Source organism: Varanus komodoensis, unplaced genomic scaffold, assembly GCF_004798865.1.
Source record: "Varanus komodoensis strain SLA01 unplaced genomic scaffold, ASM479886v1 scaffold54, whole genome shotgun sequence".
In the NCBI taxonomy this organism is placed as follows: domain Eukaryota; kingdom Metazoa; phylum Chordata; class Lepidosauria; order Squamata; family Varanidae; genus Varanus; species Varanus komodoensis.
The window spans coordinates 3,872,241-3,899,257 of record NW_025336142.1 but is presented as its reverse complement, the minus strand read 5'-3'; the positions used below and the strand labels follow the sequence as shown (position 1 = coordinate 3,899,257).

Genomic DNA, 27,017 nt, shown 5'->3' with positions numbered 1-27,017 from the left:
AGGGTTTGGATGTCTGCTTTTTAGCACCTTCAGCAACTGTGGGGCACGGTGGGCTAATAAAGGAAAATGCAAAAGCAGGAGCCAACAGTTCATTGAAAGCTGGTCAAATACACATTTATCTGTCTATCTTTCCAAAGATTTCCATAACTGAAAATTCTATAAATCTGTGTCCATTCTTCCCATAGCCATGTGTTCTAAACCACAGATATATGTCTTCCTCAAGTTTCAGTGTACCACTTGTTCCTCGCTTGCTTTAGTGAACCAAGGCCAATAAAATTAAATCAGTATGCAATTAGAGCCTGGCATGGATCCAGAGAGGGTTATACTTAGAACAGGCCCATTGAAATCAATGAGACACTAGTGCTGAGTGTTATCATAAAGAAGCATCATCATTAACACAGGCAAAACCCGGATCATATCTAGACTGACAAGATGAAATCAATGTCTGTGTTTTCTCAAATCCCACAACTGTAAAAGAGAAAGTTCAAAGCAAGCAAGTTTCCCTCGAATTACACAAGGCAAATGCAATGCAAAATGAATTTAATGAGGAAGAGACTTGGATGTCTACACTGAAGAAAAATCCCACAGAGTTCAGTGGGACTTACTCCCAAGGTAGATATGGAATTGAAGCCAACGAAGAATAAATAGTATCCACAGAGATTATTGGTTCAGTTTTATACAGAATACAGGGCCACTCTTATCCCACCCAAGAGAAACGAAAGTAGGAGGAGTGATGGGTGGACCTTCCCCTTGCTTAGAGGAACGGATCCATTCACACTGGTGGACATCTGCTGGACATTCTCCATGCGATTTCAGACCAATCCTGTTCTAAGTTGCTACTCCCTGTGACAATGGCATGGCACATACTGCATGGAGCTGTCCACAGTAAGGGCCCTTCCTACTACTTCTTTCTCAGAGAACTGTTCCAGCTGATGGGCAGTACAGAATTAAACACATAAATTCCCCATTCCAAAGCAAGCTGTTAAGGAATGTTCCAGGACCACTGACTGGGTAGGGCCTTTAATTTCTGTCTGAGATCAGCCTTTGCTGGCCTGGTATCCACCAGATATGGTCCTAAACCTCTGGTGGAACCAGATGGAGGAAAGCCACCTTAGATGGGATCCGTGTGTACTCAATTCCTATTGGCTCTGGACACTGCTACAAATATTTCCAGGACTGCATCAGCTGTAAATCCTGGGCCCCTAACACTGCCAAGAATCCCCAGCCCTCCATCTACTGTCCCTTGCCTTGCCAGCTGCTGCTGCTCCTTCTCCTCCTATTATTATGGCCATGATTTGCACGTCCATCTCCAGATTGACTCCATCAAGGAAGCCACAGCCTTGAACTTAGAAGAGGTGAATGGGGAAGTCAAGGACAGGATGTTTTGGAGGGTGTTCATTCATAGGGTCACCGTAAGTCAGAGACAACTTGATGGCACAAACAAGAAATACCCTACAGGGCACGTATGAGCCCACCGATCTTCTTTTGCCCTTCAATTTCCATTGCTCAGGTGGCAGTTCCCACCAATTCTGTTGTGGAGTGGGACTCAGCAATTCCACAACACAAGTTAGCGCTTCCCAGAGGAAGCATAGTATGAGCTCATTTCTGCATCTGGACAGGTGCACAGGATCACCTTATGTGAGTGTCATCCACCTGCACCATGGCAGTAACAGGTATTTTACTCATTTTTCTTTCCTCCAGAAATGCTATTCCCCATTTCTTAAGCAATGGGTGCCATTGGCAGATGGGAATTTACAGCGTACAGGAGAACAGGTGTATGTGCGCCACTTAATACTGTCTGACCACTAAAGCTCTCTGAATGGTGTCCCACATACTAAAACACTGAGTAAGGGGAGCACACAAAGATTATGATTTCTTGCAGCAGAAGAAAAATAAATCTGGATGGACCCTAAATGGATCCATTCCAGTAAAATCTGGTACTGGAGCCCTCACTATGGTCATACCTTGCCTGCAAGTATTTTATGGTAAAAGAATTCAACTTCATTCTAGGATGATAAACTTTATAAGCAAATGCTAAATAGGTTGCCCAGTTCATACATGAGGCTGACCCATGTTTTATTTAACCCATGGTTTCTTGCCCTACCCAGGGCTATTATTACTCATTTCACTGTACTATTCTATAGCCAAAGCTGGTCCCAGGAATTGCCACATTACCTTAGTACAAACCATGGTTTGCTTTCTCAATCCCTGGTTTGCCTTCTTCTTCACCAACTCCATCCTAAATGTCTCTGCAGTATTATCACATTTTGTTTGTCTGCTTCAACCACTCTTGCCCACGAACAACCCACAAACAACCTGCGCTAAAATGACAAATGATGGTTTAAACAATCCAGAAGTCACCAACCAACAACAACTATAGGTTCTCTTTCCGGATCATTTGTGTTTAACAAATCATGGCTTCTTAAGGTGTCCCCAGTCACATATCGTAACAACCCAGCATGCAACAACATAGGTCATGGGTTTGCATTATGTGCGAACCTGGTCTGCAATGGTTACAAAGATGTAACACTGTCCTTTAATCTTTTCAATTACTGCAAACAACACCTTAAAGAGCAAGTATCATGGGAGAGGGAAAGTGATGTCAGCTCTGCACGGCTGGTTCCTTGCAAAGAAAGTAACCAATGCTAGGAATGCCTTTTTAAAAAGTTTGTGCAATGGAATGGGCAGGCAACTTTGTCTCCCATCACGCCTCTCACCTCGCTAAGTGTCTCTTCTACAATGCACAACCTCGCCTCCACAGACATGTTCCCAAGAATGATGGGCATGTTGTAGATTAAACTACTGATGAAAGGAAACACAATGGAATGATGTTCAATTCACAACTGCTCTTTATTTAGTGGATGCTCTGTAATATTGCAAATTTGCTCAAATGTTCATTAGGCTAAATCTGAATACATTTCAATATTGCAACTTGTCATAACAGTTCCTAAAAGCTTAAGATCTCTAAAAAAGATGGGGCCTATTTGTCTTGCATTGGAAGGGGGTGTGACATACATTAAAAGGACAAGCTTTATACAGACCTAATTTTGAATCTGGTATCTTCTACATCATGGTAGTAAGTATTTAATAAAACAGTTAGTAGGAAAAGATTTATTGCAATTTATGTGAATGTGCCATCTGTTTGCTTACTGAATCGTCGTAATTTGCTACAATGCATAAAGATGAGTGGGAGTCATGTTGTTTAAAGCCCCTTCCAAGGGCTTCCAGAAATGGACAAGACAGAGACCTGATTTTGGTGTGCTCTGTAGATCATTTTCGTATATAGGATGATCAGATACAAGAGGGGAAAAGGAAATCATGCGAGAACTCTTGTACTTTTAATACCATGCAGAAGAAGGAATTGTGAAAAGTTCTGCCTCATCATGTCGCAGTGACAAAAGATGACCTGTTGAAATTTGCTCTACAGCCCAATTCTTTCAGGGACATTCCACCTGAGCAACCCACTGCTGAGTTTAGCCAAGGAAACAGAGCGACCAAAATTTCAGTGCAACAATACAAATCAATGCAAAAGCATGAGCATCTATTTAAGCTGCATAAATGAGTTCCTTTCCTTTTTGCAAAAAGCAGTATGTTGGGAGAAATGGTAGACAAAGCGAAAGTCCACAAGAGCAGGTACCAATTACAGGAAACAAAAACTAAAATCCTGTAGGATTTCTTGAGGCCTAAACTTGAGGCCTAAGAAATCCATTGTGAAAAACAGCAGAGCTTTCACTTTCCCAAGGTTTCTAACCCTCACGGTTGTAGCAGAGAATGTTTAAAAATGCAATCGTTACATTTCCTAAAGGCTTCAGACAGACATCTTATCAACACAATGGTGTTTTCTTGGGAGAGGAGGGTTGGAAAGAACAAGTTACAGAGATACGTGTTTTTCGGAGGTAAGAATTCAACTGGATTGTGCCCACTGAAAAATACACTGAGACCCCAGAGCTAGTGTTATTTTACACACACACACACACACACACACACACACACCAGACAGTATTTTACAGACAAAAAAGCATAAGCATTTGTGCAACATTTTATTGTTACTATTAAAATATGTCAATTCTCTTCATTTGAATAATAACCTAAACAAAGAACCTACTTACCTAAAAATTGGATTTTTTCGGGGACTTGACTTTCAATTTGAGCAAGGTTTGGATTGGCAGTGTTCCCTTTTCAGATCAGGTAGTGCAGGATCAGGTTTAAGACATGCAGTGATGGGACAAGGGGAACTGATAGGACAGATTCCCTTCTTGACCACAAGGGAGCATGTGGCCACCTGGGCTAGTAGGTGCAGATAGGGGCAAGTCACAGACATAGGCAAGCAGAAAAGAAAAGAGGTACTTCAAGACTTGGAAAACCTGTGCTTAGGAGAATGCATGGAGAAGACATTGATAACACACCTTGCATGCAAAATAAACTGGAAGAACTTCTAAATCTGTTTAAACAAGATTAGGAAGAGGATATGACTGGGATCCCAGAGGGCTGCTGCCAATCCATCCAGAGAGCACTGAACTACTTGCACAAATAGTCTGATTACATATAGGAGAGCTTCTTCCACTGAGGTTGGCTACTTGTGGCTCAACAGCTACATGGTACTCCCTGTCAGATCTCAAGGGATCTCAAGGTCTTGGGACTCCCAAGATCTCAAGAGCTTTCTGTAGGGAAAACTCAGACCTTCAACAAGAGCAAGCCATCTCTTTCCCAGGTGTGTGTGTGGGGGGGTAAGATGCCCCCACTTTGGGGCCTGGCTCCACCTACCATCTGCAGGGCAGAGTTATCCCAGGAATTGTCACATTGCTCATACTTGGGAAACCAGAAGGCTGCCTACAGCTGCTCCAACCTCTGGTTTTGGGAGGTTACCACCTTTTCAACAGGGGGCGGGAAAGACCATAGACCTGTCTGGGTGATCTGCTGCAAATCTGCAAAGGTTCCATAGACCCTTATTGTCTAAGAAGAGCAACAGCTAGAAAGCTCACCCCAAATTAGATTGCTGGAAAAGAATGCTAGGGGAGAAAATGGTTGTGTGAAAGGATCTAAGCCTGGTTGAGAGGCGCACTGTTCCTGTATTATTAGCAAATAAATAACCTGGATTCGTTGCTAGACAACAAATTATAGTTAAAAAGAAAAGCATCTCTTGCAAACCAGACCTCTGCCCAGGCCTGCCTAACCAGAGCGACTGGACAGGAGGAAAGTCAGATGTCTCCTGGTTCAAGTCACAATTTAGGATACCTCACATTACTGCAGTGGAGCAGTTACCCTTCAATTTCTTTCCCTCGTTGCTTCATTTGCCTCCAACTGGTAGAACAGATGAATACATCATTGATTTGCCCCCACACGCAACCAAGTTTGCATGTGAGAAAAAGCTGCATAGGACTTCAAGAAGCTGTCTAGATAATGACTGCATATGCAAGCAGTAAAGCCTTGGAAACCCAGTGGAGATTCAACAAGTTCATGTCAACACAGATGAGAAAAGCAGTGCAAAAGGTCACGGCTGGCATGTTACGCTACGAAGCTCCCTGGACCAAGAAAATAAGAATGGAAATGAGATGCAGGCAAGCAGAATCCCTTGATGAGACCAAGCTTGCTAAATGTTTGTAATAACACTGTTGTGCCTCCAGTTCCCATTACCACTGGTCTGACCATCATGAACATGAAAGAATGCTGGCAGATGAAAAATTAGGTACCCATCCATGGTCACCAAAAGTCTTTTATTGTCAGTTATTCAGCTAAGAGATGATCAATGATTAAGACATGAGCCATTTGCAAGTTCCCAGGTTTAAACTGTGCCTTTTCCATGCTCTCACTAGGTGTCCACTGTTAATTGGCCTCAGACCTCCCCTTACCCCCATAAAAGGGCAAAACAATGGCTTGTTTCACAGGGTAGCAGTAGGGATTACTAGAATTATCTTTAATGTCCTGCTTTGAACACCCTAAACGACTCTCAGCTGTTTCACTGCTAAGTATCTCATCTTTTGGGTTTTATTTGCAGACCCAAATAGAATAAAGTGCACAGAAGGGATGCTGGAAACTACATTAGCAACTCTGTTTAAAAATAGGACCCGCAGTCAGAATCACAGATTTGGGTTTCCCACTCAATTGGTCACTGAATAGTGCCACAATTGTAAGAGCAGCAAGAACCAGGTTTAATACATATAAGCAAATTTGTAACCACCACCACCCCCAAGCACCACCAAGAACTCTCCCCCAGTGTACGAACAAGCAATCTTTGACAAATTTCTTTTGACCCTTCCCTCAGTTTGTAAAGCATTCTTGGTGGCAGCATGCACAACGGATGCTGCAGGGAGGAGTTTTCTGAGCCCCGGGGAGTGACATCATCACAATGATACAGTGGTTAGAGGCGATCTGGGTTCTAGTCCCAAGAGGTAAGTGGAGGGAACAGGTAAGAGGAGTGGAGGAGGCATTCAAGATATGTTGGCTGCTGCATGCCTGGTACCTAGTTTTGGGGAAGCAAAACTAGGAGGACAGATTTCTGTCATCTGCCCCACTTTCCAGGCGAAAGACAGCCTTCAGGAGCCGCTGGGTGACTTTGGGCCAGTCACGTATTCTCAGACTAACCTACCTCAGGGCTGTTGTAAGAATAAAAGAGATTGGAGGAGAACCTTGTAAGCTGCCTTGAGTTCTTTGCAAAAGGAAGACAATGCAATACAATGCTAATATTTGTACTGAGCCTGCTGTACCTCTTTTCCAGATCCTCGTAAAAAAAAACAAAACGAAACTCTGCTAACGTGTCCTTTCCATTTGTGATGTCTCAGCAATGTCAAGCAGAGGCTATGGGCTTTTGCTGTAAACCAGAAAATCCCTAATTCAAATCTTGCTTCTCTTCATCATAAACTCACTGAGTGGCCTGAGTGAAGCCCTTGGCCTCATTCAGACAACCGTGTATACCACAGCTTAGGTGAGTGGTAATGTGCTTTGATGAACTTTACGTTCATGTATTCCCTGTCTCCTCTTGTCTTCTTCCACACCTTGAAGGAATGAAATATTCCACTTTCACTTGAAGAACAGGCCACAGATCCACATGACTATCAAATTCAGGAAACTGTGGTTTGCTCTAACCAAGTTAGTTTAAACCAAGTAGGATCAAACTGTGATTTCATATCCTGGTTTCCCAGCTGAACCTGTAGAATATACTTCTGTTCCTCAAGTTTAGACAAAATATAGACCTACAAGTGTGGAAGCTTTCATTCATTTCTTATTAACAAAAGAGGAAAATAGATACAATTTGCTCCTCAGAGCATTGCTGGGACCTGGCCGCTGTCTTTCAGGTGAATCACAAAATGCACAATTGAAAAATGTAGTCCTAACCCTTGCCCTCTTTACACTGTTGTTGTAAGGACTACTGTTAAGCAAAATTCCTCAAAGTAGAATACCTGTGCTGAACATTATTATGCACACTGAGAAATAGGCAATAAAACCGCAGAGATGTATTCAGTGGACTTCTACTTACAAATATCTAAAAGGTCATTTGGAAATGTTCTTTATACAACTATCCAGTGGGGAAGGTTTTCTGCTCATGCAACATTTTACACATCTTTATTTCCATGCAGACTACACATTTCACATTAATTACACCCAACTACCTTATTCTAATTGGTTAGACTACCCCACAGTATGAGTAAAATCCTCACAGGCATACTTGGTAAAGTGTAAGTTACAATGAGCTCTGTAGGACTTACTTTTAAGTCAATGTGTGTCCTGACGACGCAATTTCATTGTTTTCCTTGATTTTTAAAGCACAGGATTAAGAACCAGGACACTTGATCCATTGATGACTAGGTACACACAACACAACCCACACTTAGGGGTTGAGTTGGAAGCTGGGTATGGGTGATTGTTGAACTGTGACTTGTCACTGAAGTGTGGGCTATTGAGTTGACTAGACCCAGCTGATATAACAACCAGTCATGATGAACAACTCAACAACAAACCTTAAGTTCCCTTCATGGCTTGTTCGTGGTTAACAAGCCATGGTTTCTTAGCAGTGCTAGATTCAAACTACATGATAACCCATGGTTCAACAACAGTCCATACTCATTGCTTGAGCATGAAGTATCCTGTTGTTTGAACCCAGTTAGTGAGTGCCATCAATACCCCGCAACTAACAGGGAATTGCCACCTGGGCAAAAAATGAAAAGCAGGCATTTATACTGGATCTTTCAGTGTGGGATGACAAAACAATGTCTTAAAATGTCTCTTCTCTTTTCCTACTGTAGTGTCCTCCCAGCAGACACACTGAAGTTTCTCAAAGCAAGCAGTGGAACAATAGTACGCATCCGAACAGCATGAACACAGCTTATGGAGTTTTTCTTCCCCCTGAAGTCTCTTCTCTTCTCAGAAGCTACTACGGACACCTGGTGATGAGGTTGCATTGGGATTTGACAGTAATCTGTCAGCACATCGTAAACATCGGGTACCTGGAAGTATTGGAAACGATCTGTACTTTATCTTAAAATGTTACAGGACTGCCTGCCACAGCAAACCATGGCGATTCTCAGCTTGAGAGTTTCTTGCAAAATGGGCTTTTTTGTCGCCGCTGTTCAATAAAAAGCTGTAGCCACAGTTCTCTTATTCTGTCTCTACTCCCACTATATTTACAAATCTCTCCTCACCGCATCACAAGTGCAATCGTAAATATTCTCTATGATCATCAGCACGACTTGCATATGTAAATAGCTTTCAATGCCATTGTCGTGTCACTTTAAAGAACCTGTATCTGCTGCTTTCCCTTTATCCATCAACTCTTTCATCTCTTTCAGAAACGTGGAGTAAAAGAAAGTGTGGCTTGTTTGCCAGAAGTTGTTTAAAAAAAAGAAAAGAAAAGAAAACACGCCAACAAGCCTGTTTTCTGTTAGCATGAAATTGCTGCAGTTATCAACACCTCTCTCTCTCTCTCTCTCTCTCTCTCTCTCTCTCTCTCTCTCTCTCTCTCTCTCTCTCTGGCTTTTACACACAAATGTGCTTGCATTTGAAAGAAACATAATCAATTCTTTTTGCCTTACTCAAGTAACAAGGTCATTTATAAGAAGTTAAGGACTCTTCCGCTAGATTGGACTCAGGCCCGTGTAAGCCAGCATTCTGTTTCCAAACCAGGCTTTCTGGAAACACAGTATGGCTTTCCCGTTGTTTGTCACCATTAGCCAATACTTAGCCATGCCCTACCTCTGAAGTCTGCATAGCTGCCCATTGAGCTAGCATGCCCTGTCACTTTTGCCAAGTTGGAAAGACACAGGCCTGAAGCTGGATAGGTGACCACATATAGAGGAACAGAGGTTGTACTCACTGAGCTTATTAGACCCCTGTTCTATTCTATGCAATTGCCTTTGCTCATCCAATCCTTCACCAATTCCTCTCATCCCATGGCCTTTAAACAACACCTGGAGAGCCTTAGGGACATCTGTAATCAGAAAAGCTGTGGATCCATCCTGAGAACCCCTCATCCACATCAACTGACCTCTGGGGACCTGAGAGTGAACTTGGAGAATGACTGAAGAGAGCATCTGAGGAGCAAGGGAGGAGAAAGACTCCACCAGGATACTGGCTCCAGCTTCCTTCTTTCCCGTCCAAAGCATCTCAGACAGGTGTCCAATCTCAGCTACCTAGCTGGATGCAGGGTGGGAAATGCGGCGAGGGGACAAGCACTTCCCCAGTCCTCCTGTTCTGCCTAGATGCCCATAATCTTCCAAGTTCAGAAGGCTGCGGGCAATTCCATTTCACCGGACTCTCAAAACATTTTCTAAAGAGTGGCCATCACTTCATCTTGTGGTGTGACAGAAGATAACTATATGCTTTGTGTACAAGTTCCATTAGGGGGAGTAAGATCATTACTTTGGATAGAAGATGATGGCCTTGGGTGGCAAGAGCAGTTCTCAGCTACTCCTACTGGACTGCCTGCCCATTTCCAGTTGCTCAAAGACACGGGTCCATGTGCCACACAACATGTCCCCCAAACAAGCCATTCCCTCCCTGTGTCCTGAATCAAGTGCCAATCATTTGCTGAGTTCCTGCATTACATGGAAGACCAGATAGATCTCCCTCGGCTCCACGTATATATTTCTCAAACTTTCTGCCATGCCTCCATTAAGAGTATATTTTCTAACCTAAAAAGTTTCAGTACTTTAAAACATACCTTTCATATGTGCTTAATAAGAGAGGCGTGATAAACTTAGTTTAACATGTTTAACATGTTAAATGAACTTAGCCTTTCTGGCTAATGGGCCAGGATATAAATCCAATTAATTAATTAATTAATGGGTCTTCCACAAATTTCTCCTCTAAAAATCTTTTCTGCTTCCATGCCTTTAAGAACAGCCTGACCTGTGGCAATAAGGAAGTGATGTTTTCCCTTGCAAGGGGACCAAGCAGTGGGAAAAGCATCACTGGCTTTATTTCTGCAACTCAAAGCAGTCTTTTGATCCTCCTGCTCCACCCACTAGTCCCAAAGAAGGAAGGGAACTTCCAAGTAATGCATTTTCCATGCTTGTGCAGTTTCATGTATGTACATACAGTATTTGGCTATTGCCAGACATTGAGGCTGGACAAGTGGGAAAAGCGACGAGGCGGCATGGTATTTTATGCCAAGAACGTGGCCTTGCTAAACCGGGAACAGGCACGGCCAGTGAACTAAGCCAAATATTGTCCTCCAGGCATGTCTTCCTGGCCTCAGCCTTAATAAAATTCTTGCTTTTGTTGCAGATGTGGAATTACACCCTTATGTTGTAAGGGTGATATGAATGGGCATGCCAAGTCATCCCCGGTTGGGCAGGCAGGAGATGACTCACCTGAACTCACAGAAGCAGCCACAAGCTTTAACATCTAGATGAGATATTCAGAGCATGTGATCTACTAAGATAAATCTGACCCCCACCAAAACTGGCCGATCCTGCCTTCCTTGTTTTTGGAGTTCCTTGGTCACAGCAAACACTGGATTTTCATCACAAGTGGGCTTCACTTCTCCTTCTCCTACAGAGGAGGATGTCCAGGACAATGTTGGCATCACTGATTCAATGATATTGTCCCATCATGATGCTGAGTCTTGTATGATACAGGAATGAAATGAATGGCTAATTCGTTAGCCAGTAAGCTAAAAATGCTATAGGGACCTGCTATCTTCAGAAACAGAGGCTTAAATTCAAGAACTTTGGTTTGTACCTTTATACACAGACGGAGAATGTTTAGAAAGTATCTAAATTAAACTTAAGGATTATGTTAGGACCACACCTTAGACTCCTGAAGTTCCATAATCTTGTCCTCCAGCAAAGCTGTGGAGAAGACAAGTTCTTGCTTTCCCTTTCAGTTAACTCCAGTTTGTTGTTATGTTCAAACCCAGATAAACCAAGGTTAGTTCTAATCATCATTTAGGGGGGAAAAGCTAACTTCAAACCATGATCAATTATTTTTGTTTTTGCTAATCACAGTTTTGGGTTCAGACATAAGAAATGACCACTAGTTTGTCTCTGAAGGAGAAAGAAGATACAGACTTCTATCAAACTTGGGACTCTTTTTATCATTGGCTGCAGAAACAGGACTACGCATAGACTTAAATATATTTATAGTTTAACATGAAAAGAAAAAATGTGGGGGGCTGACCCAGTAGCTCTGATGTTATTGATGATTGATGCTATTTAGGTTTTTTTTGGTTTTGGGTTTTTTTTTTTTGTTATGTATATATTAAGAATAAAACTTATTCAAAAAATGTGTAAATTAGGAAGAAGTGCAAGCAAATCCATATATTAATAAAACTTCATTACATTAGAAAAAAAAAAAAGAAAAGAAATGACCACTTGTTGAAAATGGTGTTTAGAACGAATCTTTTTGCAGCCACAATGAAGAGAAGCTTGGCCTGCATACACCCAAGGATTCTGCATGCAATGCTACAGTTTAGACATACCCAAACTCAGCCAGAAATAGAGAAAAACCCAGCTTGTTGTGCAGAATACAAAATAAAGCCATTTTTAAATGGATGCAAATTACCAGAGCCACAAACCAATTTAGCCTCAGGGGAGTATATCCCACTGAAATTAGCGGAATTTACTTCTGAGTAAACATGCACAGGATTAGGGTATCAGTCTACTGTTTATGCCAGCCACCTGTTGCAGGCTACAAAATTAGTTTCTGAGCTAATCACTTGAGGATGCAAGAAGTACACTGAAGCAATAGTCTACAGGATCTTACCAGCAGTTGCATCTACTTTCCACCCTACGTAAGAACAAGTCTGTCTCAACAGCCTCCTAAGTCCAAAGCAATTGTACCCAGAGAAAATTACACATCTGAAGTAAGGGGGAGTCAAAGTACTTCTCCTATGCCTCCTGTCCCTCTCACCTGAATGTGTGAAATGGCTACCACGGATCATTCCTGCATAGAATGTTAGTAAATTACTTATCCAGAGGAAGTCTCACAAGCCAGCAAGCCTAGGACATGCTCACTAGCTTTGATATTTTGTGGGAGGTCATCCCAACAGTGAAGAGAAGGGATCAGAACGCTCTACGCGTACCAGGCACTTTCCACATTGAGCTTCATTTAAGTTTTATTACCTTTAATATATTATTGGTGCAATCCAATGCATATTCAGGCAGAAAAAGCCTTAAAAGTCTCAGCATATCCTGAGAACTGCAGGGCTTAAACTGTAGGGCTTAAATTGTAGTAAGATTGAACTCCAACTCTTATTACTATGAAGATGCACTATATTTTGTAAATACGGGGGAATGCGGACATGTTAGAGAGGTTTTCAGGGGAGAACTTTACAGAGGGTCAGGACTGTAAAGAATGGAGATTTAAAGAACCCGGTTGTGTATGCATGGGGAGGGGGGGTTCATTCTTTAACCCCCGTAGAAATTAGATTTGAATTGAAGTGCTCTAACATTTGGATTGCTTTCGGTGGCATGGTGCCACTTCAGCCCATAATGTCAGCATCAGATGAACTGATAACACTTCATATGATCTAATTATTTATATACATCAGGGGACGTTTCTCTTCCCCATTGTATCGCATCCAAGAGTGTTCCATAAGTACTTAATGTAGCACTCTTGGATGCTCGACAATGGGGAAAAGAAAAAGAAAAGTCCTTAACATATAGAAACCCAACCTATGCAAGAAGAGTTCACCCAACATTCCCAGCAGAGCATTCAAATAGCATGTTCTCAAAACTCAAGTATGAAATGTCCAAGACCATGAAAAGCTAGACTACATGATTCTGGTGCATGTGCAGATTGCTCTTGTACCTGATGGACTAAAACAAAACAGAACTGGAGTTTGAACCCCCGAAAGAGAAAGGTTTTATTCTTTCTACATCAAAGGGCATACTGATGTTTAGTGACCCATTGAAATGATATGGTCAGATAAACTATTAGAAAGTATTTTGATCGACACTTTAGCTGTGGATGCCAGCAACACTTTAAACAGTGGTGCTTCTGTACCTCAAGTAAGCTGCATGGCAGGGAGATATTCAACAGGTGAAAACTCCCCCATCACAGCTTTTCCAGGAGCAAAGCAAAGAAAAGCTGCATTCTTGCCCATCTCCTTCCATTGGAAAAAAGGGTGGTGACCTTCTCTGTTGAGGCTGTTTAGGAGCAAAATTCCTGTACCGGGCAGAGGCTGGCTGGAATAACCCCAAGGCGCTTTCCAGCTCTGAAGTCCCTTCTAGCCTAAGGGCCGCAGGTTTTCATTACAAGTTGTGTGGACCTGAAGGAGGTGTTTATTTATTTCCTATCCCACCCATCAGCCAAAGCTCTCTGGCTTCCACTTGCCCCAGTGACTCTCATGCCAAGTAGCCTCCACCAACTAGCCATCTATCCCCTTTCTTGGGATAACTTTTTTCACTAAAACAAAGGATGCTAACCACAATTATTTACAAGCGTGTGGACCCCAATTTTTCCAGGAGAGCATTTAACCCTTGATCGATTCCTCCCACTCCAATATCACCTGCATGTTGTGAGTTTTGCACATCCACTAGGTGTCATTGTTCCTCAAGAGCTCCTTCTTCCCCTTGAGTAATATTTTAAGAATTTAACAGAAGCCATGGAACACCTTTTTAAGCGGGGCATTCCTGTTTTGGCTTTCCATAAATCTCAGGGTGAAGAATAGTTGATCTCATGCAAAGCTTCTCAAGAAGAAAACAAATCATGTTACCAGCTGGTATTTTATACTATATTAAATTCTTTAATGATTCAGTACCATCAATACATATATTATTTGCTCTAGATAGAGATTACATTGTTTTAGCAAAATATAATTCTCTATATTTAAGTAACTATTACAATGAATAAAAAAGATTTGAGATGGGGTAGTTTGGGGGCATGATTTTATATTCTGACTACTCCGTTTTACATTTTAAGAAAGACATGACTTAAACAAGTGTCACTGGAAAAAATATCCATTTTAAATGCATGAATTATAAATCAAATTATCTTCAGTTCTGCCCTAACCTAATATTCTTTCTCCAAGTGTCACTTTTTGTTAAAATCAATTTCAGATTTTGAGAATTGCTCAGCCCCCTAATTGGCAGCAACACACACTCACAATCCCCCTAAAATGAAACGGCCTCCATAGCACAGCGCAGCAGCGGGCTGAGGAATGGTGCACAGAGACGCTCATGGGAGCGTCCAGTTATTAAAACTCGCAATTCTGCTGGGTCAATAATGGCAATTTTGGGCCTAAGGCTTGCCAAATCGTTTCACTGCCTGCAACCTATGCAAGATTCTGTCTTTCGGGGGATAATTACACATCAGTTAGATCAGATCAGATCAAATTCCCACCACAAGGACAAGTAAGTTGAGTGTGGCTGGAAGGCCAAAGAAGATGGGCTGGTAATTCACCAGCTCTCTTTTGGTGGGTGCAAAGGTGGGAGAGAGACTGGCCTTATTTCCAATGACCCTCTTTCCCCCTGCCCCATGTTACCTTTCCCCATAGGTCAGCAGCTATTCACCTATGAAGCTGAAAGGCAAGAAGATATTCAGCCCCATCATTGGTGTGAGAACTATTCCAATCTTCAGAGTCAAGCTTTGGCTTCTTAGGAGCACAACAGAGTGACAAAAAGTTTTTAGAGCAGGGCAGAAAGTTGGGACATGGACCTTTGCCCATACAGGTGTGCTAAGAAATAAGTCAACAGGACTGCAGTGACAATGAGAAAGCGAGCCATAACTGTGATGCAGGTGGGACCAACAGGAAAGAAAACCTCAAATCCACCATAAATGTCCTTTCAGAGCCTCAGGACCCACTTCCCCCCATTACACTTTGAACATAAAATGAGTCTGTGTGAAATTATTCCCCTCTGTCTCAATACAACGTATTAAAGACAGCACGGAACAAAGCATATGACAATGCTAATATGCTTCACAGCCATTATCCATACCTTGTATTGGATTAGATTTTGAGATGGTCATTAATACACACCTACTATTTACAAAGACAAAACCAAGCCATGTCAATCAAGTTCTTGTCATTAAAGAGCAACGCAAACCCAATGCTGTAGACTGGATGTCTGTTTGGAAGGGGTGTTTTAATGCTCAAAATGAGCTGTATGCTCAACCTTTCCCCTGATGTACGTGCTGGTTTAATAAGGTACACAGTGATTGTTCTGCAGCATACAGAAAGCTTGTTTTAAATGAAGAGGAGCTGTCCAAATTACAAAATCCCACCTCTGACCTGAGCGAGCCCAGAAGGTGACCAGTATACATGAAGTGAGGACCAGTCCTCAACAGCCCCACCTTTAAACCCCCTGCTGATTTTGGGGAACCAGTCCACTGACTTTTGTTATGGGATGTAGATTAGCCCGGAAAGCAAGCATCTAGAGCCCATTTAGTCTAGAGAAGCACTGTAAAGACTAAATGCTCTGTTTGAAAATGCCCAGGCCCTGAGAGGTAACTTCAGTTTTATTCCAAACCAAGTACTTTCCCCACAAAATAAAATAATCGATTTACTTGAAAAAGACTAAAAGCCAATCTAGCTAAAAAGGCAGAATTCCACCTTCATTTGCAAGTAAAAGCTCTGTTAAAATGCAGCATGATTAAAATGATTAAAATTCATCTCAATGAGAATGCCAGGTATCTACTCAGATTGCCACTACAGGATTTAGAAGTGGCTGGTTTGGATAAGTGAAGACCATTCTCCCGATTTCAGCCGTCGGTTGCGGTCAAGGCACAATGCGGCCCGCAGATTATTTGCAGCATGATTTTTGAAATTGTTTTGAAACCCTGGAAAGGCACTAGTTGCCACATCCATGTGCATCTCCAGATTCTTCCCCACGTGGACGCTGTAAGACGGGCAAGTCACATCTGCCTAGCTGAACAGACCCTGCTGAAATCCTTATGTCTGAGATGACTTGACACATGCAAGTCCTCACTTGATCAGCTGCTCTCAAATGCCTACTTAAAAAAAAGAAACAAAAAATAATAATAATTTTTCAGGCCAACCAGAAAGATGGCTTGGCTAACTGAAAACACAATATGCGTTCTCTTTTATTGATGCATTTACTGAATCCCCTAAAAGAAATGAGAAAAGAACTGAATTCAACCCAGTCTCTGTTAAGCACACTGAAATCCCACTGGCTTCAATGAAAGGCTTACGCACTTGCTTACATCTTTGAAGTGTTTGGTTGGACTGTGGCCATACCATAATCTAACAAATCTAAGCGCGGGGGGAGTTTCATTTTGTTAGCCATTCTGGCACGATCAGTGCAGTCTCAAGGGGGCATTGCTCCAGAAGGATTTGTATGTGTATGTCTATTTATACATTTGAATAGGGCTTTCTAAAATTTAAAAGCATACATTTTGCAAATAAGATCCCATTTTGACAAACACCAGTGGAGATCAACATACACTACACCTGCAGATATCCTCAGTTAAAACCATTAAAACCCCATATATTGTTTCATTAAGATGACCAGGAGTATCTACCATCTCACTTAGGTGCAAGTGCTGGACTTCCTTTGCCCCTTCCCCGCCCATGTGCCCCCAAGGAACATTACAGCGAAAACTGCAGAAGAAGACACCCATTTCCAGTCCCCAAAAGGCCAATAAACATTTGCTGTACACCTTATCAACTGTGCACCAGCTTCACAGTGCTGTGACGCTACTTCGTGTACATGGTTTAATTGAGCTACTCCTAATTTGCCCACTGGCACAAAACCCAGGCCTACACCAGGTGGACCGGACCCCTGAACCGACTCAGCCTTAAGGGTGCCTGGAAGGATCGCTGCAAAGCAGGATCCGCTGCAGACCCACAACGCAACGTAGCAGCCAGAGAGTCCCAGGGGTTTCTAAAAGCATCCTACCTGTATAATGGACATCCGGCTCGGGGGAGCCTCGGTGACGTTAGTCCCTTGGCCTGTGAAGCTGGTGTGGCATCCCACATGTCCCTGCGGCACAGTCAGGTTGTTGGAGGCAGGTTTCAGGTACATCACCTCGGACCGGGGGGAGCTAAGGGGCAGGCGCGTCTGGTAGTCAAAATACATGGGCGAGGTGGCCAAGGAAGGGCTGCTCACCACGTTCATGACGTTGAGGGGTCCCCGGCTGTCCTCCCCTTCGCTGGGCACCAGCATGATGTCGTTCTTGCTGATCTTCTTCTTCTTGCCCTTGCCCCCTCCGCCGCCGCCCCCACCCCCACCTCCGCCGCCGCCCCCACCCCCCAGCTGGGGGTGGCTGTACTCAGCGATGCGGCAGTTGTAGGTGCGGATCTCCTTGTTCTCGCGCTTGCACTTCACGGCGATGGTGATCATGGCGGCCAGCAGGATGATGGAGACAGTGCTCAGGGTGACAATCAGGGGGAGGGACAGGTCCCAGTGCGGCCGCCGGTGCTGCTCGCCATTCACCTGGGGCTCGCCTGCTTCCGGCAGGGGCCCAGCCGAGGAGCGGACGATCAGCTTGGCCACGGCCGACAGGCTGGGCTTCCCGTGGTCGCTGACCTTCACCACCAGCTCGGCCACGGGGCTCAGCTCCTCCCAGTAGGGATGCAAGGTGCGGATCTCACCACTCGTAGGGTCCATCTCAAAGAGGTGCTCCTCATTGCCCTCCACGATCTCGTAGGTGAGGCGCCCACTCTCCCCAAAATCGCTATCCAAGGCACGGACAGTGCCCACGGGGTAGCCCACGCCAGCGTTGCGGGGCACCTGGAGCTCGGCCGTGTCGTTGATCAGGGCTGGCAGCACGATGAGGGGGGCATTGTCGTTGACGTCGAGCACGGTGACGCGGACGGTGGCGTTACTCTCCCGGTGCGGGGAGCCAGAGTCCTTGGCCAGCACGTGGAACTCAAAGTGCTTGGTCTGTTCGTAATTGAAGCTGCGCAGGGCATAGATGGCCCCGTTGGTGGGGTTGACAGAGACGTAGGTGTAGATGGAGACATCGCCCACGTGGCCAGGCAGAATGGAGTAGGACACCGTGCCGTTCTGGCCCAGGTCAGGGTCCTTGGCCAGCACAGAGCCCAGGTACTCGCCTGGGATGTTGTTCTCGGGCACCTGGAGCACGTAGAGGCTCTTGCTGAAGCGGGGCGGGTTGTCGTTCTCATCCAGGACCTTCACCGTGAAGGACTTGGTGGAGTTGCGTGGGGGCACGCCCCCGTCTCTGGCCAGGATGGTGACATTGTACTCGTCCTGCACCTCCCTGTCCAGGGGCCGGTCTGTCACGACCGTGTACAGGTTGTCGTAGTTCTCCTCCAGGGTGAAGGGCACCGCTCCATCCCCGCCGCTGCTGTCCCCCTGCACCCGGCACTGCAGCTGCCCGTTCTTGCCCGAGTCCCTGTCGGTCACCCGCACCAGGGCAATGACGGTGCCCGGAGGGGCAGCCTCGCTCAGGGCCCCCTGGCGCACGGAGACAAAGCCAATGGAGGGCGCGTTGTCGTTCTGGTCCACCAGGCGCACTGTGACCTTGCAGTGGGCGGGGATGGGGTTGGGCCCCAGGTCACGGGCCTGGACGTCGATCTCAATGAGCGCGCCCTCCTCGTAGTCCAGGTTGCCCTTCACCCGGATCAGGCCCGTCTGTGGGTCGATGCTGAAGAGCTCACGCACCCGCTCGGGCGTGTAGCCGCTGAAGGAGTAGAGCACCTCCCCGTTGGTGCCCTCGTCGGCGTCGGTGGCGTTGAGGTCGATGACCGTCGTGCCCAGGGGCGCATTCTCCAGCAGCTCCACCACGTAGGAGGCGGCCTCGAAGACGGGGCTGTTGTCGTTGGAGTCAATGAGGCGCACGTTCAGCTGCACCGTGCCCGAGCGCGGCGGGTCGCCGCCGTCCAGCGCCGTCAGCACCAGCGCGTGGTGGCTCTGCTCCTCGCGGTCCAGCGGCTTCTGCACCACCAGCTCGGGGAACTTGGTGCCGTCGCCGCGCGCCTTCACGTCGAGCGCGAAGAGGCCGTAGTCGTCGCGCGTGAGCAGGTAGGTGCGCAGCCCGTTCTCGCCAGCGTCCGGGTCGTGCGCGCTGGCCAGCGGGAAGCGCGTGCCGGGCGCGGCGTTCTCGGAGATGTCCAGGTCCACCTGGTCGGCCGGGAAGGCGGGCGCGTTGTCGTTCAAGTCCTGGATCTCCACCTTGATCATGCAGATCTCCTGGTCATTGGCGAAGACCTCCAGCGAGAGCTGGCACTTGGCGCTGCGGCGACACAGCGCTTCGCGGTCCAGGCGCTGCTTGGTGTAGAGCAAGCCGCTGTCGGCGTCCACGTCTAGCAGGTGCGGCGCCGAGTTCTCCAGGACGCGGAAGGTGGACTTGGCGCCGCCACGGGGGCGCTCCACCGACGGCAGCCCGGGCTGCAGCCGGGCATCGCGGCCGATGTTGCCGATCACCGTGCCGGCGCCCTGCTCCTCGGGCACCGAGTAGTTCAGGTTCTTCAGCGTCAGGGCAGGCGCCCAGCACAGCACGAAGCACCAGGCGGAAAGGTACATCCCAGTGGACGGCGCCAAGCCCGCCCGGCGCGGCCGCCTGCCCGCAGTCCTGCCCGCCTGCCTCCGCCGCCTTCGGCCCCGGCGCCGTCCACACGCGCCCTGCCCGGCCCTCCGCGCCGTCTTCGCCGAGCCTCCTCAAGTTTCAAGACCTGTTGCTCGGAAAGCTCTGCAGAGCCCGGGCGCCACCATGGAGGGGGCCGGCGCGGGGAAGAGGGGCGCCCCGGGCGCCGGCGGCCAGTCCGAGGCGCTTCTCCGCGCCCCCGCGCCCTTCCCTTCCGCCTCCTCGTCCTCTCCTGCGGCGGCGGCTCCCTTCTCGCTCTGTGCAACTTCGCGGAGGAGGAGGAGGGCTGAGCGAGCGCCACGCCAGCGCTTTCTGGAGGGGACCAGAACCAGAAATATCCGCAAATACAGGGATTCCAAACCTCTCGCACGCAGGCACGGGCGCGCGCGCGGGCAGCGGGCGCGCGCGCGCGGGCGCGAGGGCGGCGATGAATTCCGCCCAGAGAAAGGGGCACCGAGAAAGAGTTTGTACGTGTGCGCTTGCAGGCAAGCGGCGTCCCGATCCAAAGCGACTTGCAGCCGGCTCGGGCGTGCTGGGGCGGCCCGGGCGCGGCGGGGCGAGGGCCCCGGAGTCACTCGGTCAAGTCTTGGCGGCTGCAACCGGGGGGCTGGGCGGGGGGGCTGTGGAAAGCGCGGTCTGCTCGCTCCGCCGGCTCGCGGGGACTCCTTCTCCGGCAAGCCTTTTGCTGCATTTAGAGATACAATCTCGCCTGCCCGGCGGCTGCGGAGCGCCGCATCTCTCCGCCTGCCATCGCGCAATCGCCCTGCCTGCTGCTCTCGCCGAGACGGAGGCGCGCTCTGCCGCTTCCTACGGTGCCCAAAATAAGAGTCGGAGAGGAGGAACGCGGCCGTGTCCAAAATTTAAAATAGCGAACTCCCCTTGGATTTGTAGTTCCTGCACACCGGATTTCCTTCCTGGTTCTTCTGGAGCAGAATTAAGGCGGGGGGGCGATCGCGGAGCGTCCTCCGAAGCCGAGCCTCCTCCTTCTCCTCCTCTGCCGGGGGTGCCGAGGGTCTTTGGAGAAAGCGAGGGAGGGGGCGGATGAAGAGCCGCCAGCCCGTCAGAAGCGCGCTGGGCGTGCTGCGCCGGGGAGTGGGAGCCGCCGCCGCCTCCGCCTCTGCTGCTTCTGGCGCCGCCGCCGCCGCCACGGCCACATCGCCGCCTCCCGCGGCTGCCTCGGCGCGTGTCTGGAGGAGCTTTGCACTTTTTGCTCGATGCAGTTTAATTTCAGTTTGCTGGCTTTCCTCCCGCTCGCCCGCCCTCCTCCTCCTCCTCCTCCTCTCGCTGCCTCTCCGTCTTGCCCGTCAAGAGAAAATCAACAGGCGACTCATGGCTGGGCGCATAGATTAAAAAGGGCGGGCGGGCGGGGGGAGAGGTGGGGCGGGCGGGCGGGAGGCATCGCCGCTCGCTCGCCTCCGCGCACGCACCCTGGCGCTCCCTAGAAGCGGACCAGCCGCTCGCCGTCCCCTCCTCGGGGCCTTCCCGCCGCAAAGGCCACTTTGGTCCTCCTCGCCGCGAGTCGCGCCCAGCCCGGGCTGCAGCCTCTCCCAATCCGGCCGGGGCTGGCTGCGCTTACGGCGAGCACGGACTCGGTTTAGGCTCTGCAAAGCGCCAGACAAATAATGCGGCTGCGGCAGGTTAGTGCGCCCTGATACGCGGCGGGTCTGCAAGACGGGATTTTTTTTTATTTCTTTTTTCGGAGGGGAGGTATCTGGGGGGGGGGGGGGGGGGGAGGCACGATTTATTGCCACTTGTTGGAGGCTCGAAATCCAAAGCCACACGCGCCCGCGCGAGCGCGCGCCTTCTCCTTCACTGTGGAGGCTCGGCTGGCTTTCAGGTTCTCAGGAACGCGCCTCGACCTCGGCCATCCTCCAAGGGAGCCGCAGCCAAAATCGCAGGTGCGCCAAGCGAATCGGAGAGAGCGGAGCGAGCGAGGACACGCCGACGCCAGCCGTCCCCCGCGCCTCGTGTCGCTCCCGCGGCGGGCGAGGGCTGCAGCTTCCCGGCTCCCGAGGCGCGCGCGCACGTAGCTGGCACGGAGCGGGGGGGCAGAGCGGAAAACGCGTCTTTAGAACATCAGACGCCTCGAGCGGTGGAGAAAAGCGCTGCTCTTTATTTATTTTTTAATCCGCACGGGGAGGGAGGCGGAGTCGGAGCCGGGGAAGGCTCGCCCCCGAGTCACTTTCACTGCGCCCCTTTCCGACGATCCCGCCGGAACGCCCAGAAGCGGCTTGACCGGAGTCGATCGGTGGTCCCTCTCCTGAGCGCTACACGGGAAGCCGCCGGCGGTCAGAGCGAGGGGAGGAGGGATGCCGCGGGGGGGGGGGGGGGGGGGCGCGCGCGCGGCGCCGGTCGGGGAAGTTTCGGCCCTGCCTCGGAGGCACGTCTAAGGCAGCTGCCCGGCCGTTCTCTTAAAACATTAAAAAAGCCAAGTCCGGAGCTCCGCGCGCCAGGAGCGCATCCTACATCTCTCGGCGGTCCCCTTTTTTTTATTTATTTCTCTCAAGGCCACGATCCTCGCCCTCGTTCCCGCGGGCGCTCAGGGCTTCCCAACGGAGCGGCGGCGCGCGGCGCAGGCGGTATCCCCCGGTGGAGCGCCGCGGGCGCCGGCCGAGAGCGCGGGGGAGCCGCAACAGTTGGCGAGGGCGGCAGCGCCTCGCCCTCCCTCTGCAGCTGCCAGGGCTGGCGCGGCGGCCCGCTCCCCCTCTCGCTCGCTCGCTCTCGCTCGCTCGCTGCCCCTCGCCGACTGACTGGAGTCCCCCACGCCGCCGCTTAAACATTGATACTGACTGCGCGCCAGCCAATCGCGGCCGGGGGAAAGGGGCCTGCCCCCCCGGGCCTGCCTCCAATGAGAAGGGGGCGCCGGGCTGCCGGGGCGGGGCCGGACTCCCCGAGGCCCCGGTGTCATTGATGAGATCGACGCAGCCAGGCGAGCGCCGTGGCGGGCGGGCCGAGCTGCGCCCCCGCGCCGGTGGATCCCCCGCCGCGGGCTCCCAAGGCGCCCCCTCTCGCCAATGGGGGCTGCTGCTGGCCGCGGAACAGCCGACGAGGTGGCGCCGGCTTTGCGCGCTTTGGGAGAGCCGATCTTGCGCCGCCTCGCCTTGCCTCGCCTCGCCTGAGTGGGAGCCTCGCGTGCTTCCTTCCACGGAAGCCCCGTTGAGCGCAGCGGGGCTGGCCCCCAGCTGGGGAATCTGGCGTGCCCGTCCCCGCTTTCCCGGGGCGCGAGTGCGGAGGGCGCACGGTGAGCGGCGCTATCCGCAAGGTGCGGTGGGTGTTCCGCGCCCCCCGGGGTTGCGCATGAACGTCCTGCAGGCGCGAGCGCCTTGGGCTGCCAGGGAGCTGAGGACCCGGGCCCCGATCCAGGCTGCGTGACGAGGCGAGGCACTCCCAAAGCAGGGACTTCTGGGAGCTTCTCGGGCCCCGGGGAATAGATGCGCAATTACCCACCTGCCCTTAACTTCCCCCCAGCCTTGTACACCTTGGCGGAGGGCCGCAGGCTTCCCTGCAGCCTGTCAGAAGTTTACGGCATGCAACGCTGCTTTCAGGTAGCTCCCATGAAACAAGTCACCATGACGTCGCCTGTCTCCAGAAGACGCGCGTGCGCTCGCCCGCCCGCCCGCCCGCCTGCCTCCACGCGTACGCCGTTCCCAGCTCTCGTGGGCTCTTGCAAGCGCACGCTCAAGTTTCTGGTCCTCCTGGTTTGGGAGCCGGAGGAAAGCTCGGCTGGCGAGGGCTTGAGAGCCAGGGCTTCCTCTGGTCAGTAGGCGCAACCGGAGTGCCCGAGCAATCCATGGATCATTCGCCAGGGTCTAACGAGCCCCGGTGTGGTTCAAGAGTTGGAGTCCCCTGGGTCTGGGACTCTGGTCCTCGCTTGACCCGAAAGCTCACTGGGTGACTTTGGACCAGTCACAAACTCTCAGCCCTTCCTGCTCCGCAGGGTTGCTGCATGGATGACATGGAACTGCGTAAGCATCCGGGGTCCTCACAAGTGAAGAAAATGGGCGGTGGATTCAGGGGAAGAGTAATAACCGTGTTCCTTGTTCCTGAATCCTGTTTGCATCACTGGACATGTCCCCTGATAGTTCAAAACAGGCGAAGGATAATTGTAAAGGAAAAGCACTCTGCACATGGGCAGGAGACCCTTATTCTAGCACCAAGCTGAGCCAAGGTGCTGCTTGGCCATCTAGCCTGGATGCTCACCTCTCTCCCTTCCTTTCTCGCTGAGACACCATTCCTTGGCCCAAGGGGGTGGGCTGGGAGGAAACAGGAAGCTTTTCAATAATACAACAACAGCAAAAATAGCATTGCTCCACCCTGCAATGTCCCCGAATTTGCCTTTTCCCAGAGGTACAGCCTGCCCTGGATACGTCTAGAAGTAACAATGTGGCCCTTTAGTTCCTAACCAACATCAGCAACGCGAGACCCAAGCGGGGGCGGGGGGGGTAGTGATTTATAACATCACGCCCTATTCCCTCAGGATCAAAATGTAGGGTTGGCGCGGGTTTCCGTTTGGGTTTTTTTCCTACAAAAAGAGAACGCCTCATCTCATTTCTGGGACACTGAAGAATACCTGGGTACATCACCCTGCAGCAACCCAGGCTTCCGTCCGCAGGAGAGGGGAGAGATGCAGCCTGACCCTAAAGCCACTCTGGCTGTGTGCAGCTTCAGAGCTTGCGTCTTTCCCGCGGCGCCTGCAGTTGCTCCTTCTTCCTCTCGCTCATCCAGTTCTCCCCGATCCTTGCGGACCCGCCCAAAGCTCCTCTTGGCCCCCTGGCTGAGTCTTCAGCTCCAGGCTTGCAAGGAGGGGATCGTGCTCCTTGCTAAAGCCAGCCCCCGCAGGATGCATTTGAACCAGGTAAAGGTGAGCGTTTGAGTGCGTAAAAAGCACTGATCTCGATTCATAAATACTAAAGCCACGCTGCCATTTATAAATTGTGAATGACTGCCGTGTAAGTGACTCACATGAATCATTTAGGATAAGGAAAGCAGAGAGAGAATCAGATCGTGAGGGCAATTACCAAAATTATCGAAAGACTCCCGGCTTGGCTGGGAAAGGCAGGGGTGGGTGGCCAGGGGCGAGATCTCTTTCGGGATAACCTCCCGCCTTTGCGGAGAGGGGATTTTCATTAATATCACTGAGCTGCAAAAGAGAAATCTGGAGGGTTCGCATCCCAGTCCCTGGCTGCGCCTCTGCTCACCCCCCCCCCCCAAGCCGTCTCCCATCTCGGCACTTTGCAGCTTTGAAGGGGGCGATGGCGGGTGATTCCCAGACATGCAGAACGGCTCCGCCGCTCACCAAGATCACGCCAATGCTTGGCAAAAGAGAAACAGAGGGAGAGGGGGGAAGCGATACGCGGACAGGGAGAGAGAAGTGTGTTGTGTCTGGTGCGCACGCATTAACTGCGGCTTGGAGATCACTGGAACCGAACAGGGCCAACTGGTGGGAAGAGCAGGCTCCGTGCGACAGCGGACTCCAGTTTCAGATCAGCACCCGGGCTTTGCATTGGGAAATTCTTCCACTCCCTTGCAGCTCGTGTCCCTCTGCCCCAGACAATCCTGCAATGTCTAGCAAAGAAATCCTCAAAAACCTGTGAGCCCCTGTCACTCTTTGAGTTGACAGATCGCTTGCAAATTTCCACCAAGTATTAGCTGCTCTATGAAGGGGGAAAATAAATATTCTCTCAGAGAGAGAGAGAGAGAGAGAGAGAGAGAGAGCGCAATTAGGTTATGACTCCCTCTAGTGTACAGAGTTGGCACTACGGCGTTTGGGGCATGTTTGGAAGCAACACGAGGAGGAATGGTCCCCTGTACCGACTCTAGCCTCGTGGGTGTTTGGAAAAGGGCTGATATAGCGTGGCAAGGAAACAGCGGAGATGCGCATTAAAACACACACATCCCCAAGGCACGAACGCAGTCTTAGTTTGAGGCGCTTTCTGTTCAATAGGAGCAAACCCCAAATCTTCACAGCAGAAGTGTAGCTTAACAGAAATTCTTATAAGAAATGGCACCAGTATGAGATACATGTGTGATTATTATATTTATACCTGGCCCTTTTCTCCTTTCAGGGGACTCAAGTTGGATTACATCATCCCCCACCTTTTGATTTTAGCTTCGCAACAGCCCTGTGCGGTAGGTTTGGCTTAGAGTGGCTGGCCCAAAGTTGCCCGGTGAGTGGGGACTCGAACCCGGATCACAGTGGGGTCTGGGTCCCAGTCCAGAATGCTAACTTCTGTGCGGCACCGGCTGTCCTTGGATTCTCTTCCAGTGATTGTAGCTCAGAGCTGAACACCGTCCCGACCCAGAAGCGCCCTGACATGCCTGCTTGCATCAGGATTCAGCTGGGGATGATGTGATCCTGGGACCAGGCTTCAGTCCACATTAGGCCCAGGTGCCTGGATGAGACTCGAAGTGATCAAATGGAGGTTCCAGGTGGAAAACCTCATTTAGGAATCCTTCTCAATATGGGCAAAGCAGTGGGGCAGATAGGTATTCCATCAGCTCTGTCTTTGGGTTTTCCAGAAAATCTCACCCAGCAGTCATTCCACCTGGCTGCCTAAACTGCTTACATAGCCAATCAGTATAAGATAGGCAACTTTAAGAATTAAGTACTTGATGCTCTTTCTTTCCTCTTCCCTCCCCTTCCTATTTCCTCTTCTGCTACACCTTTCAGTTGGGACTCCTTGGTTTTTATTGATCTGAGTGCCCTTTTGGGTGCTCAGGTAAAATGTATTCTAGATGTTCAAGATTCTAGATGTTACAGCCTGCCTCCCCAATGAGTTAAGCCATTCACACACACCTATCTATCTATCTATCGATCTATCTCATCTATATCTATCTATCTATCTATCTATATCATCTATATCTATATCTATTTATCTATCTTCATTCATTCATTCATTCATTCATTCATTCATTCAAATTTGAGAGTAACGTCCCTGGCTCTGCAACATTTGCAGGGCCACATGTAAATGTTAACCTTTGCACCATAACCCCAGCATCTCCTGATGGTGGGATGCAGACATGGATGAAAAAGCCATCCTGGTTGGCACCAGGTCCACCTTAGCACAGCATTC

The 27,017-nt window shown here is 49.4% G+C and overlaps 1 protein-coding gene across 1 annotated transcript in view; it reads right to left on the bottom strand.

Moving 5' to 3' along the window:
- The window catches only part of PCDH17 (protocadherin 17), a 144,350-nt gene extending 124,467 nt beyond the window's left edge, over window positions 1–19,883 (bottom strand). The window contains exons 1-2 of the mRNA XM_044448269.1: window positions 17,645–19,883; window positions 17,295–17,602 (exon numbers count right to left, since the gene is read on the bottom strand). Of these exons, the coding sequence (XP_044304204.1) occupies window positions 17,295–17,602; window positions 17,645–19,883 (2,547 nt within the window). The remainder of the gene's footprint in view (window positions 1–17,294; window positions 17,603–17,644) is intronic.
- Between the last annotated feature and the right edge of the window lie 7,134 nt (window positions 19,884–27,017).